Raw genomic sequence first — 19,730 nt, forward strand, 5'->3', positions numbered from 1 at the left:
AAATACAGAAGCTTTTCATCCGCAATACAAAGATGGTTCTTTTGTTGTATTTAATGTTTCAGATGTCCCATTATCACCCTAATTCCCACCCCATCTTAATTCTGCAGGAAGTCCACTGCTTACTGTTCACCATAAAAACCTATAGGCTCCTGTACTCTTTCTTCCTCTGCTGCCCCACCTGCCTCTTTTAAATGTGAAAACTCTCACAAGCTTGATTTTATCTGTTGTTCATTTGTTACATTGCTTTTCATAGTCCTGGAGGGAATGTCATTTTGCACAGTTAGGATTCATTATAATGGTTTTAACTTACATGAATGTATGTGAGGTTTTTATTTCATTGTACTTCTGAAATAAAAGCAGCAATGACTTCTAAATTAATGATACATTTGCTTCTTACGTTGGTGAAGAAATTGTCACCTCATTTCAAGTTTCACTTTTACTAGCCTGTACTGTAAGGTTGTCTTAATAGTAAAATTTATTTTCATTTCTTTATGAGTTTATAACATTTTATAACTTTAGATATAAAGTTAGATAGTGTGTAAAAGCTTCTACTAGCTTTTGTAAACTTGGTTATAAATAGTTTTTGTAAACACCCTAGAATGTTTTCCCAAAACAGACTTGCATTCAAAAAAGGTAGAAAGAAGTTGGTAGTCTGCTTTTTGGTGGTTTTTGTTTTTTTTTTTTTTTTTTTTTTTTTTTTTTTTTTTGTTGTTGTTGTTTTTTTTTTTGTTTTGTTTTTTTTTTTTTTTTTTGTTTTTTTTTTTTTTTTTTTTTTTTGTTTTTTTTTTTTTTTTTTTTTTGTTTTTTTGGTTTTTTGGTTTTTTGGTTTTGGTTTTGGTTTTGGTTTTGTTTTTTTTTTTTTTTTTTTTTTTGTAAATTCTTGTACCAGACAGTGAATTATTTTGCAGTTATATTTGCATTAAAATGTTGTAATTGTGTTTACTTTGGATCACAGTATTTAACTCTTCAATCCAGCTGAGCCGTTTGTCCTGCTGCATACCATGGCTCAGTTTCACTTTTGATTGTTGTCCTTTACTATGGTAAGGGAGAGATAAGAGAAAGGTGCAGATTTTACAAAATCCAGCCTTGTCTGCTGGAACAGAGTTTTTCTTTAGCATCTTGCAGCCATTGGCATTCAGCTGTTTGGCTCATGTGCACCTTCCACTCTGTACAGATCTGGGTGGATGAGGTAGAAAAGGGGGAGTTAAATCAATGGAGCTGTTCCAGAACAGCTCACATGGCATGAAATCACACTTCCCGTGTTTGCAGCACGGGTCTGTCCAGCTGGGTTGAATATATTGAAACAGGTAATAGGGCATAGGATTCATAGAATGCCACAAGAAAAAGAGCACTATTTCTGTGGCCCACTTCATTTACAGCAGCTGTAAAGCCCAAGAAATATGCTGTTCCTTTTTCCCCTTTCTGGTTTATGCATCTCCCTAATTTTGAATTATTGCATGAATTTCTGTTAAGGACAATATGTGTCATTTCTGCTAATGAGATAAATACTTGATTTTGAAGAGTGGAACTAAAAATAAATAATTAAACCTTGGCAAAAGGAGTGGTAGATGAAGGATATTACTCTTCTAGCTTTTCTATCAGTTGTGTAGCAGTTGGCACAAGGCATAGTTTATCAAAAGGTAAGTTTTCTGTGCCTGTTCATATGGTGTTTTTTGTGGTCTGGAGATATGTTGCATTTTTGCTCGGTTTAAGCCCAACCAAAGATTGTTTTCTGTTTCTACATTTCATAATGACTTGACTTTTAAAATTTGATCCTGTGGTAGGGTACTTGAACTGGGGATTTGGGGACAGGAAGAAATGTGAACAAGAATATTGATTATTATTTATTTTACTTATAGGTAACAGCTGTGCCACTGGAATTCTACTGCAATGACCGAAGTGCAGAATACGAGCGCAGGGCACTAAGGGAAGGAGGAAGTCTTGAAGCAAAGCAGTGTGTAGTCCATGGATCCCCTGAGCTGGCAGCTGACTGGCTGAAGCAGTGCTCCCAGTTCTTCCCAGAGCATCCAGGAGGGCTCTTAGGGATCAGGCCTCAGAATGGCTGGTCTTTTATCAGGATACCAGGTGAGTTTGAAGGTTTTAGTGAAATGGAGATGAGATAAATAAGGACATCTGTTATTTGGTGGTAATTTGTGCTTGATTGTGGTCTTTTTGAAGGATTGGGGATGGTTGTGTGTTTGTTTTTCCTTCTGGCAGTTAACCCTGTATCTTTAAAATACACCATGATTTTGCATCCTCTGGTTGAAGTAAATCTTCAATGGATTAAAAAAAATCTAATACAGGTTTTTCTAATGCTTACAAACCTCTCTTTGCATGTCAGTCCTCTATATGACTGTAAAGAGATAGACTTGATTACTAGAGCACAGTCTGCTCTCACAACCAAATACTGCTTTGAGGCTGGAGATAGGAAGATTGCACAAAAAGTTGGAGACATGCCTTGCCTCTTAAGGCGTTGGATGAGGTTCATGTTGTCCTAAAAGGTCTTTTATTGGTCTGCCTAGTGAAAAGGTTAAAATTGCTTGTAGCAGTCTACCATGAGAAGAATGGGTCTGAGGACCAAGTTCAGAGGAAACTGGCCTGGAAAATAAGGCATGAGGGATTTACTGAATTTCAATTGAGGTAAAGAAGACTTATTCATATTTCCTTGTAAATTGGGAAAAAAGTACCAGTGTACCAGTAAAATAAATGTACTTCATATTTTCTTAGAATTAGACTAAAGTAATCCAAGATTCTCATAGGGTTTGATTGCCAGTAGTGTGGTGACTTTCATGGACTAGACATACTTTAGCTGTCAGAAGATGGTCCTGAGCAGCAAGCAGAATTCTGCAGAAAGTACTAGAGATCTGATAGATAGCCAAGAGGAAAAACAGCTTACACTGCCAGATGCAAAGTTATTCCCAGACCCTTTTGGGTCAAGGATGTTTGGCAGGGGAAGTTAGTGCAGTAAAGGGAATGGCCTTTTGCTTGCTACAGTCTGGTTTAAGAAGGGACCTTTTTAAGTGTTTGGAGTAATTTGAAGCACATGCACATTTGTACCTAAGTAACAGAGAAATGATTTTTCATGAGCTTGCACTGGATTAATGCTCAGTCTTAGTTGATGATTTCATAATTTCTTCTGGAATTCTCTTTAATTGTTTGCCAGTTATTTGGAAAAAGAAAATGAATCTCTGTAGTTGAAAAGTGGGAAGTATTGAAGAGATAAATTAAGATAGAGGACATGGATAGAGAAATGCTGAAAAGAGACAGGGCTGCATTCTCTTGAAAGACTTCCATTTTAAGCTGGGGACTTTTTTATCAGCAAAGAAACTTTAGAGAAATAAAGGGTAGGGTACAAGAAGCTTTCAGGAGTGAAAGAATAGGTGCAAGGTTAGGCAAATTGTTGTCAAAGCACAACAGAATTTGGTTGAGCAGGAGGTTGGGATGAGTGTGTTGCATAAGGTTGGCTTAATTTAGGAAGCATTGGACCTAGAAGTGGGGTAAAAAAAAGTATTTTTTTACAGCTGTGTTTTAATTAAGTGGAAAGTAGCATTCAAACGTAAACTTACTCTAGGAGGAGGAGGCACACACCACAACAGACAGCTGTGTTCATAGGCGCAGAAACAGGCACAGTGCCTTACAGAAAGTGACTGATGTGCTGAAGGAGCCATTTGCAAGGCTCAAGTCCAGCAAATGTCAAATGGAACAGTTGCTGTGAAGGTCGGTGGCAAAATAGGTGACAAGAAGAAAAGGGGAACACCTCTCTCTCTCTTAAACCCTGATCTTTCCTCTCCCAGACTCGCTGTTCCCAGTACTCTGGCAGCAGGCTCAGTTGTGATCACTGTGGGAATCTCTTGAGGTTTTTCCTGTTCTTTGAAAGAAAAATGGTCCTGGATTAAATGGCAGGAAGTGTCTGAGTCCTTTTAGTATCGATAAAAAGCACCGGCCTCACTGGCTGTTTACTGTGAGAGCCAGCTAGCTCCTCACTGACCCCATTGTGCCGTCAGGAGGGGAACCAGGGGTGTCAACTGGAACCCAGGCTTTATCTCTCTTTCCTCTGCTTTTTGCATGTCCAGAGGCACTTTTTCTCATTCTCCAGAGAGCACTGAGCCCAGCTACAGTCATCAGCCAGAGCTCTTGACAAAGGTTATTCTGAGTCACAATCATTTGTAACTATTCTTCCCCACTGTATCCCCTTGTAGATAATTTATGTCCATATCCTAGCATGGCTGGAGCAGTTGGGTTTGGGTTTTTTTTCAAACTGAAAGCCATTTGGTCTGGTTCATTTTTCTTGTTTATTTTATGCAGTGCTGAAGAACCCAAAAATTGTGTCCTAGGGGGAGCTCTATGACAATGCAGTACAGAACCTCTCCTGACTGACTTAAAATTTTAAAAGTTCCTTTTAAACAAACAACAACAAAAAAAAAATCCCACAACAAAAACACCAAAGAATTTGTCATTTGAAGTTGTTGCCGATCATTAAAAGTAAAAACGTGTAGAACTGCAAATTTTGGAAATCCCCTTTAAAAAAGTAATAGTTTGTCTTTTTCTTCCCCTAGGTAAGAGAAAATTAGAAATAGAAGTCAAATAAACTAGAGGTGATAGACACGGAGTTTTTTCTCTTTTGAATAATTTTGTTGTTTTCTGAAGATCGCAAGAGTAAAGTACATTTTCTGTTACCATTTTCCAGAATTTGTTGTTTGAAGCACTAGATGGCAGGCTTCAGCATGGAAAAATACTCGATCTTGGAAAACACAATGGCATCAGGATAGCATGCTTAAAGGTGCCTGGTTAAGGACAGATGATTTTCTGTTCTAGAGATGATAAATCTCTTTTTTGTTAGTACTGTTTTGCTCTCCTAAAAAAACCTCAGAAACTTTCTCACTAGTGCAGTCTGCTCTGCTGCTAAGATATTGAATGACTTTTCAACTGTTAACAAGTTGCTAACTTTTCAGATCATCTGCGAATAAGTTCTTTACTTGTAATGTGCATTTCATTGCAATTTAAAAATAGTAACTTACACAATGAAGACTTCAGGAGCCAGCAGCAAAGGACACGCATCATTTCCAGTTAGCAAAGCTTAAATCTACTTATTCATGCCTTTATGAAAAAAACAGTAGCATTTTGCTTTTGGAAACTTGCTAATATGTTAGTCTGATCCTGTCAACACTGAGTTTTGAACAGACCCTGTTGGTTCTGAGTTTTCTTCCAGTTAGATAGCTTTTGGTTAATAATCATGTTAGTTTGCCATGTATAGCTAGACTTTTTGTGTAGCTTCACTCGATATAATTTGTTCTGAAAAAGCAAGCTGACCAATTAGAATGAAAGCAGAATGTCATGGCTGTATTTATAATTAAAGGAAATAATAACATTTTGTATAAACATTGGTGTTGTACAGAGGTTTTGGCTTTTGTGGGTATATTTTAAAACTAACTAGCTATAGGTCATTTCGATTTTGCTTTATTGCCTAAGTTTAAAATTTGATTTTCCTTAGAAGAATGCATGAAGCTATTAATGATTTATATACATAATTGAGACTGAATGCTGTTCTAGAAATGAGTGCATCATTATACATTATGTTGCACTTAGAACAAATCCCAGGCTGATGTGTGGGCTTGAGTTTTCCTTACAGTATTTCCTTGGCTCAGCCCTCCAGTTAATGGATTCCCTAAGGTAGTTGCTGAAGGTTCAGACAATGATGTGGTACTTACTCTGGGCAGAGCAAGATCATCACTGCCGAAAGGAAGAGCAAAAGGGGGAAGGCCAGTCACTATTTAGACAGGCAGACAAGCAAGAAAGAGCAGATCTGTCTTTTCTTGGGTTCTCAGCTAGTGAATTGCAGATGCATGGCTTTAAGATTACCATAGGAGAGAACATTCACAGCACTGATTTATAGAGTAAGTAGAATAGCTAATTATTTTATCCATATAGATAGAAACTCAAAATTTTTTGAATTTCAGTAAGGAGATAGTTGCTTGCGTTTTCTGATGTTCTGATGTAGATTCCAGCATCAAATCCATTATTTCTATTTAAGCTAAAGATATTTTTGAAAGAGAGCAACTGCATTCCTGCTTTTCTCAGCAAGCCTGTAGCTGTACTTGCAGGAATTGCTTACTACTCTGCCACATCACTGCGCACCTACCGCATCACTTTGGTGCTCATGGACTGTGTGATGCCTGCTGTGCTTCTAAGATCTTTTTAGGTGTGCTGTTATGTGATCTGTGCTCCTCTCTTGTACTAGTATGAACCTGCTTTTGGTTATATTAAAATGCATGGTGGTCAGATGAAAGAATTAATTTTGTATATAACTTTTTTTTTAATTGGGATATTGGGCGAGAGAGTTAACTGCCTTACAGAAAGCTGGATTTTCTTCAGCCCAAGAGTTAATTCATTCTATGAAGCAGGAAGTGTGCAAAAGTGTTACCTGATAGACACTAGAGAACATTACCTGCTAGACATGTTGAAAATACTTGGGTTCTGTACTAGCCTGCAGCATCTGCAGTTGTCAGCTTTCCGTTTTGGCTGTAAACCTAAGACATCCAGAAGAATAGAGCATCATCAAGGGCCTTTCCAACAGATAATTTTTGGAAGAAAATTTCTCTTCATCCTCTTTCAACAGTAATGTATTGTTTACTGAAGCTTATGTACAGAATGTACAAACAGGAAGATCTCCTTCCTGAAAAATACTTCATGAGCAGTGCTGAAACAGAGAGGACATGAAGTGTAAAATCTGAAGTGGCTGAAAAGATTGCCATCTGGAAACATTTCTTAAACAAAACAAAAGGGGAAAAAAAAAAAAAAAAAAGAAAGGCCAGGGAAGAACAAGGCAGTGCTGTGAGGGGATTGTTGCTTTGCAGTGACTTAGACAATTGTTCTTCTTTTCTGGGATGGTGAAGGGTTTTTGATCTGCAGAGGTTAACTGTAAAGCTCAGCAGCAGGTAGCAGCAAATGTGCAAAGGACAGCATTTTCATGTGTGAAGTGGAAAATATTTATTCAAGTGTCAACAGTACTTGTTGATCTGGTCAGAATAAAACCTTAGATGAGGGATATGGCTGTCCAAAAAAGGCTTGAGCTCGTACTTGAAATCTTGTAATGAGATTTTGCCACATGGAACATGTACATATGCTCCTATCCCAGCAAACAAAAGTTATTGTTGCGATTGTGATTTTAAGTATCAGCCAGAAGGGATGTTGCAGTTTATTCCATCACACCTCCTTACTTCAGAGATCATAATGCACTGAAGTGCTAGGAAAACTCAGAAGATAACTTGTTGCATGTATCTGGGTTTGCTTTATTAATTACCTTCTTTTCTTCTATTTCTTTTTAGATAAAGAGAGTCTGATCACTGACAGTGGAAAACTTCATGCTCTTGATCTTCTGTTGACACGACTGAAATCTCAAGGACATAGAGTTCTCATTTACTCGCAGATGACACGGATGATTGACTTACTGGAGGTAGGAGAGCTATAGCTGACAGAAGACAAATTATGAAGATGGAGATTCATCAACACTTTTATGGAGAAAGTACAGTAATTTGGATGCAGCAAATCTGATACAAAATTACTATACCAGAGGGTATCCACTTAATGCATTAGTATGAGAATATAAGAACTGCCATACAAAGTTAGACCAAAGGTCCAACCTAGTGTTCTACTGGTAGCAGTGTATGACAGGATGTGGTATGGGGAAAATGGACAAGAATAGTGGTGCTTCATCATTATTCAGTTTCCAGAAGTTTGCAGTTCAAGGGGTTTCTGAACCAAGTATGCCTCCTATATATTCAGTAGTCCAACATGGATTCTTCTTCCATGAAGTTGTTCATTTGTATCTTGTCACCTTGTTAGGTGTTGGCATTTGCACTTCCCTGTGGCAAGGGGTTGGATGGTGTAATTATCCCCTTTTGCTAGTTTGAACTTCTTCCTTCTTTTTTCATTTTGTGCCTACCTTTTATTGGAAGGAAGCAGGCAAACACTGATAAATTTTACAGTATTTAGGTTGCTTGTAATTTTACATACTCGTACCATTTCCCTCTAATACCTGATTCCTCTGCAGAAGTTTCGTAAACATTCAGAAGTTCTATGGCATATGGGATAGGAAAGAAGTAAGGAATTAAGTCATAACTTATAATTAAAAAACAAACATTCTGCCTCTGAAGAAAAAAAAATTATTTGATGAGCAGCCATGCCATCAAAGGGCTAAGATACTGTCTTCACAATAAACTGAAGAGAAAAAATGAGAAGCCTGAATCAATAGTTGCCTAAGTCATGAGTTCTGTATGAACAGGAGAGTATTTTAAGGTCAGCAGTTAATAGTTCAATAACAAATCACAAGCTGAATTTTGTTTTTGCTGCTATGAGGAAAAACAGAACTTGCATGGTTGCAAATCTGTATGTTGGCACTTTGCCTAGCATTGCTTTGTATGCCTCTTTTTTTGGCAAACATTGGACATGGTGTAGGTTTGTTGATACCCTGCATTACACCACAAAGCTCATAAAGCTGTTAAGTGCTTCTGTCTTTTCTCTTAGCGTTCCATTTGAAAGGCTTGTGAGCACACCATTTTGCTATTCCATCTCTTGAATGTTCAACTTCACTTGTGTTTTGTTATCCAAGTAAGCCACCTACTAAGTCCTCTGTTTTTCTTTCTCCCTACCCAAGTAACAGAAGCTGAAGTTAAGCAAGCAAAAAATCAAGTAATGACTTCATTAATAAGAAAATCCTTGCAGAAGTTGTGTATCTGTAGATAATTTTTTTCCTGATCTGTTAATATATATCTGCCTACTTGAATATGAAAAAACACAGGATGTCTTTTTTAACAGTATTTGGACTATATTACACTAATTTAATCTATGCAGGGCAGAGAGCACAAAGCACATTGTTTACAAAGTTATAAAACCATTTTGTTTCATGTAGCTTCAGCTGAAGAGCTGCTGCATAGTTCAGCCATTATAAAATGGCAGGTATAAATATAGAGGAAAATTATTTTCTTTCAACAGAATAGGATAAATTAAAATTTTAGTATTGTTTTTTCATGCAGATGTGTATTTCATGAGTGATCTGAACACTGAACTGCTGAGAAGTGTAGTATGAATTGCAGTGTGGAGTACTGTTTTTTTCTGAATTGAAAGGGTGTGCTGTTAATATTTGGGAAAATACTGCACAAAACCAGTTCATGGCAAAAGGATGTTTCATATGAGCACTGTTACACTGCTTCCACCTTGATCAGAGGAAGGTGGTGGAGGCAGACTAGAATCTGTTAGATGATTAGCTAAGGGCTAATGTACAAAGCTAGTTTGCAGACCTGGGGGAATAAATGCCAGTACTGCAGGCGTACAATAACTTGTTCTTTTGCACTTTATGCCTTTGTGAAAAAGTCTGAAGTCTGGAATAAGGATAAATGCACCTGATGGAATGAAAAAAGTTGTTTTCTGGATGTGCCGAAGTTTGTTTAGAAGATAGATAATGAAAAGATGGTTAACAGATGAGGGAAGACTAAATCAAGATCAAAAGCTTGAATCATCATAAAGGCTGATAAAGACAGTAACAAAGAAGTGAAAGGAGAAGGTTCTTGAGATAATAGTAAAATAATTGATCTAATCTGGCAAAAAGGTGGCATAGTGCTTAACTGACAATTCTGTCTCTCTGGTTTTAGTTGGTGACAGAAAGCTGTCATAGAAATTGAATAAATTAATAGGTAATTAGGATTTGTTTGTCTGTCTGGTGAAGGAGCTGTTCTCTACTTTGAACTTCTGTTGTTGCACTCCAGAAATCCTACTAGCCATGAGCTCTGTTTCATAGAGGTAGTCCAAGAGTGGATTTGGCCAATTCCACACTGTTTTATTTACCTAATTTTCTCTGTCATCTGCCTCATGTTGAAGCTTGCTTCCTCTGCATCAGACAGCATCATTTTTTCCTCCCCTTTGCTCTCAGAATCAGTCTTAAAAGTGCAGAACTTAATATCCAGCATAAACAGAACAGACGGTTGGGGGTACAAGCATCATAAAATTACCCTAGGACATTCAGGCTTTTTCTCAGTTTCCTTATAATGTGGCAGCTCTTTCACTATTTCTGCAGAACAGGATCAGGACCCCTGAAGGATAGGTGAAAAGGAGAACTGGGCATGGTACTGTCAGAAGGTTAATTAGAGTGCAAGCTCTGCCGTGTCTTCTCAGAGCACATCAGTTCTGTGTCTGCTGAGCACTGTGTCTTGGAACAAGATGAATCCAATAGTTCTTGCTGCTAAAGCACTATCTGTTCCTTTCTGTCTTCATTTGCACTCACAGCATCTCAAAAAGACTCATGCACCAGCATGGTTAAACCTAACTCATGTAACCAGTAGGTGTTGCATCTTGTCAGCCAAGCAGGGATCCCATTGTTTAAGCACTCCAGAGGATATCTTTCCAGAGAAACCCTCTGGTTATTTGAGCTTTGTTTGTAATTCAAATTTTATTGATAGTTGCACAGGTATCAAAAAATGCTGAGAAGCTTAGAGCATGAAAAATGTGTCTCAGTGGAAAAAGCCTTTGGTTACAGCATTCCTAGCTGATGCCATTTGATTTGTGTCTCAGGCGATGGTTTCAGGTCTGCTGCTTGGCAGGAGTTGTGGGCTGACACACCAGTGTAATGTTCAATGTTGTATGCAGGAGATTCACAGGCTCTTCACTGCTGAGATACAGCCTGGACAGACATTATACAGCACCAGGTTTTTAAAACCACCAGTCACATGTTATAAAATTGACGGGGAGCAGGTGCAATTTGTTAATTTGGAGAGGTTTGCTTGCACAGTAAAAGCTTGGGATTTAGTAAAAATTCAGACTCCGTGACACCAAGCTTTCCATTTTAGTGATTTTTGTTTACCTATTTATTTATAGGCAAAGGCATGTACCATGTCTGCAGTGCAGCAAATGTATCCCCAGTTCTGAACTGACACTGTCATTTATCTCTTACATGAAATGCAGAAGCCGACATATGATTGAGTAGCTTTAATTTCTGGGTTGTATTATTATCAAGTATTGCTTACAGAACATTTGTTGATGGTGTTTATGGAACCTTGTTGTAATTAGCAATCCTGCTCTTATTGTGTGTAGGGGGGGTTCTAAAAGAATCAAGATTGAACATTTTCAAGAACAACTGCATTTTTTTGGTGCATGTTCTTTGCAGGAATACATGGTCTACAGGAAACATACCTACATGAGATTGGATGGCTCTTCAAAGATTTCTGAACGAAGGGACATGGTAGCAGATTTTCAGAACAGGTAATTTATTTTGCAAGGTGTGTTTGTGCAAAAAATGTACCTAGGAAATTGGTATGAGATGTAATGGAAATAAATTAAATCTGCACTTATCTTTCCTTATATCAAATTGACCTCATTTATCTGAAACAGTTTCTTGGTGATTTGCTGACCAGTAGGCAGTGGTGTTGATAAGAATCTGTGAAAGAGTACTGGAAGCAGTTTAAAATGTAGCCACTTATTGTACTTCTTCCAGTCCAAATAGGCTGTTGCTTAGAAAGAAGCTCAGCAGAAAAGCAACAAATGTCCAGTGGTTATTAAATGCTCTGACAATTGGCACTGTAAGGATGAGATTGAAAATCTTGCGTATGCTAGAGTATTGAAAGTGACCTAGTTTTCTGCAAAACAAACCATTTAACCATATTTTACTAAGAAACCTTAAACTAGTATACAAAAGATAAAATGGGGATTTTATTAGCTAGAAAGGTAGGGTAGCTCCTCTCATTTAGTAAACTAAAATGGATCTTGACAATTTTAATAAGAGAATCAGGGCACATTACTTATAATGATTGAGTTTATGGTTATGAAGTTCCCTTTTAATCATGAGGTACGGCTTGATACAATGTCATTTTGGTAGTTCACAGTAAGATTATCCTTCCAGTATGCTGATGTGAGCCTGTAAGAAGATCACCTTCCTATTTCAGTGGGGTTGGGTTCATTGATAGTTGTTTATTGCAACATTCACATAGGGTGAAAGCAACATTCTAGACTTGAGAAAATTCCTTATGTTAGTGGTCCCAAAGTATTGTAGCTGAAGATAGGAGTCAAGGCCTTTCATGAGGCTGACAGGCCAGAGGGACTGTGTTGCAATGGTGAGTCTTTTGAACATGCACAGAAGTAAGTGAGGGGACCATGGAGTACCTTTCTTTCTGCCTGTTTCCAGGTGTCAGAAACAAATTCCTTGCAGGTTATGATGTCCTCCTGGAATCCTGACACTTCCTTCTGTTTTAAGGTCCTTTAACCAAAAGAAGTGGAAAAAAATGGTTTTATTAATGAACAGAATTTGGTTTTAATAACGAATAAAACAACTGAAGAAAAATAATAATTTCAGCAGGAAATCCCTTTGAAATGTAGGTCAGCCAGTCTAAACAAGAATTCCTATAAAATGTTAGTTGAGTTCCTCTTATACATGATTTAATTATGAGAAATATTTCCAGGAAAAAAAGCATGACTGGGACTAAACTATTCTGCAGGATATCCTTGCAAGATGCTGAAAATATATGGCTGTGGGATGATGATTTGTTTACTTAGTCTGTGGCTCTGTCCATTTTCATTCCCATATGGCATATCCAGAAGCATTTCACATCTGCATGTTCAGGTGACTTTCTATACACACATCCCACTATTGTTACAAGGGAATAGATTACTTGGCCAAGGACTACCTTCAGTGCAGACAGGTACCTGTTGACTCCTTTGGCTTTGTTACCTGCAAGATAAAGTCTGAAGATTGACAGCTTGGTTTTAGTTCCTTCCCATTCATTCAGCAAGAGTTTCTGGTACTTTTCTGATTTTACATCTGCCAAGTTGTTCAGACAGTGTAGTACCAAAAGGATGTGGCATTCTAGACTGTCTTCTCTTAAGCAGAGGACAGTGTGTGTCTTTGGAGTTCTTACTGGTGTGCCATCTGCTTTGTATGTGTCAGCCTGTTCACAGATCCATAAGGTGTTGAACACTTCTCAATACTGCTGACCCTGCAGAGACACTAGTGCAGTTCACAACCTTAGCAGAAACTTTAATTTTGCTGTTATTACTTGAGTGTTCTTCAGTACTTCGTCATGCTACATATACAGTTGTCTCGTTTGTTCTGTTCAAAGCACCAAATTTAGAACAAAATTTATATCTACACAGTTTTGACTTTATTTTTCTTTTTTATCAATTAAGTATCGTTAAGGCAAGATGTCTTCAACATGGGGTCAGTTCTGTGAAACAATAGATTGTTCTTTGTCTATATGAAATCTTAATTTCCAGTGTGGGCAAGATAAACAAGCCCTGGTTTGTTTTGATACAGATTAATAAACTGCTGTTGCAAATTGAATGTTTACATGTTCAGACAGTCCTCATTTGTAGATTACCTTCTTTCACTCTTTCATGTATTTTTTCCCTTGACCGCGAATGAACAGCACAAAGCGTTCTGAACTGTTGAAGTAATAAAAATAGCCCTGATTGCTTCATATGGGTCAAAAATTGCTTCTGTGGTTATTCCTAGTTCATGCACAAAATAAAAGGGTTTAATCTCTTTCCTCTACAGGAACGATATTTTCGTGTTCCTGTTAAGTACAAGAGCTGGAGGCTTGGGCATTAACCTTACAGCAGCAGACACGGTAGGTGAAATTTGGTAATAATTTATGTGGGAAAATAGGTCGTTCTGTACAGAAGTTGGCACTCTCTTGCCCATACTGATCAATATTTTTAGTACTGCCATTCACATTGTGAAATCGCACAGCCTGTTCACTTTGTGACTCGCAATGTAATATTATCTTGATGATAAAGTTGTGGGATATTGGACATTTTGGTACACAGTTTTTGGAAATTTCTTTCCCCTCCACACGTACTTCAGTACCAGAGTCCAGAAGGGAGTTGGATTACTCCTAAAGGGGTTTACAGGTGCAAATGACACTTAGATGAAACAGCATTCACTGTTTGAATGACTCTTTGCCCCTAAGGTTCAGTTGCAAAGGAACCAGTGGAGTAGTTACCAGTTACTCTTTTTTCTGTGCCTAGAAGAATGAAACAGTGCCTACAAAAGTAGGAAACCATTTGTAGTTGAGGATCAGCTACTCAGGAAGGATAAATTTCTTCCCCTGAGGTGTAAAGACAGACTGATTTAGGTGAATTGCAAGGATTTGCACTCTGGAGCAGCTGCCACTAATCACTAGGGAAGGAATACTGATGAACCATTCATCTTTTCATTAACAGCTATTCTTGTGCTTCTAACTTGCACCTGGTGTGCTTGCAGATTTGACCTCAAGCCTGTAGCCACACAAAGCCAAAGATCCCTGAATCAAAAAAAGTCCTATCATATCTTGAAGTCAGTCACAAGAAATCAGAAGAAAAAAAGTATCTGTAGGATTTCCAGGGTTTAAAAGAAGAAATAAACAGATGGTAGCTCAGGCAGGCTCCTTGCATAAGCACTTTTAGGTCTGTGTTTTTCTGTGTAACTTTCTTAATACTTGACTCTGCTGTCTAAAATTTTTTAAAATGCTCGTGGTTTTTCTGCTTATTGTGCATAAAGTACTATTAGAGTGATAGTGCAATATGAATTTAATGTGGCATTTCGGGTTTTTATAGTCAAAATACTAGAAATGTTGGACTTTATCTAGGTTTTGAATAAAAATTGGAGTATTACTTTTTGCATGAAATTCTGATATGATAGTAAGTAACACTAAAATGCATCCATGATGTGGTTAGTCTGCAATTAATTGCATGATAGTTATTTAATGTGATAACAAACTTATGAATTTTGTGCCTCGCAATCAGGTCTGTTTCAGAAGATATTAAAGATGTTCTGTGGAAGTTGAAACATTTGTATTATCAGTTAGTTAGAATTCTCTTGAAATACAGTGGAAGAGACTTCACAGGACTGGGCAAGGCTAGTTGAACACAGCCTACAGTGGGGCTGTAATTCTGTGAAACATGAGTTAATTTTTATTGTTATGAGTACATTGGGTTTCTGTTTGTTTAATTACCAGGTGCTCTAAACATCTGTTCTTATTTAATCCTTTCTGGTGTTGCCTTGCAGGTAATTTTCTATGACAGTGACTGGAACCCCACAGTAGACCAGCAGGCCATGGACCGGGCCCACAGGCTGGGTCAGACCAAACAAGTCACCGTATACCGCTTGATTTGTAAAGGCACCATTGAGGAGCGCATCCTACAGCGGGCAAAGGAAAAGAGTGAGGTAGGGATAAGGAACTCACCTGGAATGAGAAGTTACAGGAATGTATGGTACCATAAAGCACATATCAACATGAGTAAAGAGACAGAAAAAGTGTCTGCAGGGAGACAAAAGAAAAGGCAAAAGGAAATGTCTATGTTCAAATATCTGTCTCTAACACAGCAACAGTCCAGTGACATTGTATGAACCGGAAAGAAGTTAATTATTTACAGTATGACTTCATAAAAACTATTTCTTATGTTGCAGTGAAACTACTCAGGCTTCTTTAAGACTAGGGCTTCTGTCTTTGCTGTGTCAGTTACTGATTCCTCTCATGTTACACAACAGCTGATTTTTTTTTTCTAAAAGACATTTGGAAGGTAATCAAGTGGAAATTCTTTGAGGTGTGAGGTTTGCCAGAAAAGCTCAGTGTCTTGCAGCATCAAGCAGTAAGTGTACTAGGAGCTTTAAACCTCGTGATACTTTATTGGCAAGAAAATAACTAAGGAGATTCATGGTTTTTGGTAGCAGTAGATACATTCTATACAACATTTAGATGTTTTATGTACTTGGAGTTTCTCATAGCTTTTGTCTTACTCGGATGCTGCTCATGATATTGCAGCAACTGAATGCATTCATATTTCCCTTGCTGAAACCATTTTTTTCTGAGATACTGCACTACAGTTACCTGAAATCAGCCTGAAAATTAGGTGTGGCCTTCTGCTGGTTATCTGAATCATTGAAATTGCCTTATGTTAAAGCTTGTTCTCTTCTGTTAAGTTACAGCTCTTCTTAGTTGTTGGGATTTAAAATATATTTGTAGTGATGGAGGTCCAGTGAATTGCTTAAACTGCAACACCAACTCAGGATGGAGATACAATTTTCAGTCAAGGAGACTAAAAGTGTTGCACCCTCCAAGAATGTGATCTTCATGATCATCTATGCAGTTACTTGAAAATTTGAATGGGAAAATTATACTTGAGAGGGCTGTTGCTGTATTTTTGTTTTGTTTTGTTCAGTAGTATATTAATTAATACTATTTTAATTTGTAGTTTATTACATACTGCTTCAGAAAAAAACGTAACTTTCCATAAGGGATGGTAATTTTCTGCTTTTTTCTCAGTTGCTGACCCTGAAATTTAGCTACTAACTTTGGTATGATAGGAGAATTGGATTAAGTCTGACATAGAGAGATGTACTTGCATGATTTTTGCAGCTGGCTTTCAGTGATGGGCAATGAGAAGTGTTTCATGACTGCTTTGACTATTTTTTCTTTTTCTTCCCTTGTTTTTTTCCTTCTAGATTCAACGAATGGTTATTTCAGGTGGCAATTTCAAACCTGACACCTTGAAGCCAAAAGAAGTGGTCAGCCTTCTGCTGGATGATGAGGAATTAGAAAAGAAATGTACGTGAAATTGATGTTTCAGCAATTTCCCCATTTTCCACTTCATTACCTTATGAGATCTGTGTTTTTATCTCTACAAACACATGTATTGCTGATAACAGCTTCTGTTTCCTGTCTCTTTTTGTATTGCCAACTCTTGTTAGTACAAGCTGGTTTGATATCACTGCTGAGCTGAATGAAATTGTGCAGAATGAGACATGATGATATGATTAAGTTTTTATTGGCACTCATTCAGGATCATTACATTGTTCCTGAATGACAGAGCTTTGACAAGAATTATGTAGGTCATGACAAGAAAAGTATTAGCAAAAGTGCTGTATTTCATCATATTTTTGAAGTTAGAGGCATAATCTTTCATGTTGCTTGAAAGAAGAATTTCCCTGTAAGACTTTTTAGTGACTTGGAAACAAATAGTTTTAATAGAGCAATGTTTTCAATGTGTTTTAGTTTCAACACAACTGACTTTTCTTCCCAGTTCTGTTAGAGTTAGAACTTCTAGTAAGATTCATAAAAGGATAGGAAATCTCTTTCCATGATGACAGCTTTGCATTTCTTTTCAAACAGTGCGTCAGCGTCAAGAAGAGAAGCGACAGCAGGAAGAAACAAATCGTGTGAAGGAACGTAAACGTAAAAGGGAAAAATATGCTGAGAAGGTACTTTGATACAGAGAGGTTGCCTGTGTCAGGGATAAAGCCAGAAAAGCTTCAGGATCACTGTGAGGGAATGTGGAAACATTTTATGCCAAGGCAGTCTTAATGAGTAAACCTTCTTGCCTTTGCTGTTGAAAATAAGTCTGTGGCAGTTCCTTACACAGAAGAGGGATATTACAAAATAAGTAATGCATAGTTAACGTGTATTTTAGTCATTAGCAACTTCAAAAATAGGGAAGTACTGCCTGTCCAAGCAAACCTGACAATCAACTGATCATTAAATTGGTGACTTTATCAAGATTTTGTTCTGCAAGGACAAAAGGGGAACATAAAGGAAGCACCAAATGTGGATAAATAAAACCCATATAGCTGTGAGGCTTCTGTGGAACTAGGGTGTTGCTCTGATTTCTTAGCCTTCTAATTGTTTACATTCTTGAACTGGAGTTTCTCAAAACAATGTAAATTGTTTTCATATTTCTCTGTGATGGACTTCTGAATTGACCACTGAGGTCAAAGAGGTGTTCCTCCTCTCCTCCAATCATTGATCAAATTCCAAATCCTATTTAAACCCCAAATCATAATAAACTACTCTTCTTTTTCTCACTGCAACCTGACGGTGAGTGGTTCTTTCATGTCCCTAACAGCGACACTAGAGAAGATCAGTTTGTTTAAAAAGCATCCCTAAAACTGGTTTATGAAAATTCTGAGTTTTTAAGACAGAGAGGCCTTGCATTAATTAATAGGAATTTTGTGTAATGGTAAAGAATTTCTACCTCACTCCAAAAGGTACTAGAAATCAAAGTAATTTTATAAGAGTAATACTTCATCATTCCAGCTATTTTACGAAGAAAAACAAGAAAAAAACCCTTCTGAAATCTAAAGGAGCATTTAAGGGATCTGTTACCATATCCTTCAGAAACCTGTTTTGGGGAATTCTTCGTGTAGCATTCCTTGAGTTAAAATACTGCACTAGATTTTGAGATTTTGGATTGCTTCTTCCCATTCTGTTTTACTGCCTTTTCATTCCTGGTATTATTTCATTTATTTCAGAAGAAGAAGGAAGATGAATTGGATGGGAAGAGGAAGAAAGAGAACATGAACCTTGTGATCCCGTTTGTTCCCTCAGCTGATAACTCCAACCTGTCTGCTGATGGGGATGACTCTTTCGTTAGTGTAGACTCTGCCATGCCCAGTCCTTTCAGTGAGGTAAGACTCACTGCTGCTTTAACCCACATACTGTTTCAGTTGTGGCCCTACATCTTATAGGATTCTTGCTGTCTGTTACTTTAGCTCTTGTAGAGCTTTGAGTGTGTGGGGAAGTGATGTGCCTTAAAGGTGAATCACACAAATGAAAATAGTTTATTGAAAATGCAACAGCTGCTAATAAGCTGCCTTACAGCTCCTCATGTTATTTGACATTTTATTATTCCCCTCCTCCTTCACTCTCTACCTCCCTTTTTTTACAGTGAATTTATATCCCGACTTTCCTGCTTTTCCAGTCCATGAAATTTTTCTACTCTTAACTGGAGTCCCACTTACTTTATTCTTACTTTCTTGTCCCTTTTTCCTGCCTTTCTCATGCTCACATTTATTTATAACAGTGTGCCCTCTCCCATACCAATATCTTCCATAGCAAGAACACACTGCTGCTGAGCCAAACCGTATCCCTAAATAGCTCCTTGACATTCTTTGGAAGTATCCCTCACTAGCCTCATCTGTGTCTCCATCTCTGCTTCCTCACTTGCATCAGGTTCTGTATTATTGTGGTTTTTCTCCTCTGGAGTTTAAATAAAAAATTCTCAGTGGCACACATCTTATTTTCCTTTATCTGTAAAAGATAAGAAAATAATTGCAAATTGATTTAAGCAGCAAATGTACTTTGTTCTGTGCCATGTCAATTAAGATTTCTGTGTTGTACTGTTCCTTTATTGATCAAGATTTTTTATTAGCAATAGTAGTGGGTTAAGAATCCTGTTTTCTCTTTTGCAGTTGAAATTGCACAGTTGAACAGCATTTTACTTAAATCTCTGCTGAGCCCATTTGTCTTTTGCTTTGTAATTTAACATGTATTTTCATGAATTGAAATTAAATAGTGGGTGGAGGTGTTTACTGCTGCTCAGCGTGTAAATGAAGTGTGGTGTGATCAGGCAGATGATGTATCATGCTCATGCTGCTGTTATAGAGAAAATGGGAAAGAGCAAGTACCAATTACTTGTGATTGTATAGGTTTTGAAGATCTTACTATTTTTGTACCCTTTCCTAACCTGAGAAGCTAATGGCTTTGTTCTCTGTCACGTTTAGATATCCATCAGCAGTGAATTACATATGGGCTCTATCCCTCCCGATGAGAGCAGTAATGATATGCTTGTGATTGTGGATGATCCAGCTTCTTCAGCACCTCAGTCGAGGGCAACAAACTCTCCTGCTTCCATTACTGGCTCAGTTTCAGACACCGTGAATGGTCAGTGCTCTTGCCTTGATTTATTACTAATATTTATTAAACCTTGACTTTGCA

At 37.6% G+C, this 19,730-nt stretch overlaps 1 protein-coding gene across 2 annotated transcripts in view; it reads left to right on the top strand.

The window, feature by feature from the left end:
- The window catches only part of INO80 (INO80 complex ATPase subunit), a 61,073-nt gene that overhangs the window by 39,398 nt on the left and 1,945 nt on the right, over positions 1-19,730 (top strand). For both annotated transcript variants that reach the window (XM_083863140.1, XM_083863141.1), the window contains exons 26-34: positions 1,860-2,085; positions 7,326-7,453; positions 11,156-11,250; positions 13,535-13,607; positions 15,026-15,184; positions 16,463-16,565; positions 17,130-17,218; positions 18,266-18,421; positions 19,517-19,676. In XM_083863140.1, coding sequence (XP_083719266.1) covers positions 1,860-2,085; positions 7,326-7,453; positions 11,156-11,250; positions 13,535-13,607; positions 15,026-15,184; positions 16,463-16,565; positions 17,130-17,218; positions 18,266-18,421; positions 19,517-19,676 — 1,189 coding nt within the window. The remainder of the gene's footprint in view (positions 1-1,859; positions 2,086-7,325; positions 7,454-11,155; positions 11,251-13,534; positions 13,608-15,025; positions 15,185-16,462; positions 16,566-17,129; positions 17,219-18,265; positions 18,422-19,516; positions 19,677-19,730) is intronic.

This window comes from Zosterops lateralis, assembly GCF_965231275.1.
Source record: "Zosterops lateralis genome assembly, chromosome: 6".
NCBI lineage: Eukaryota > Metazoa > Chordata > Aves > Passeriformes > Zosteropidae > Zosterops > Zosterops lateralis.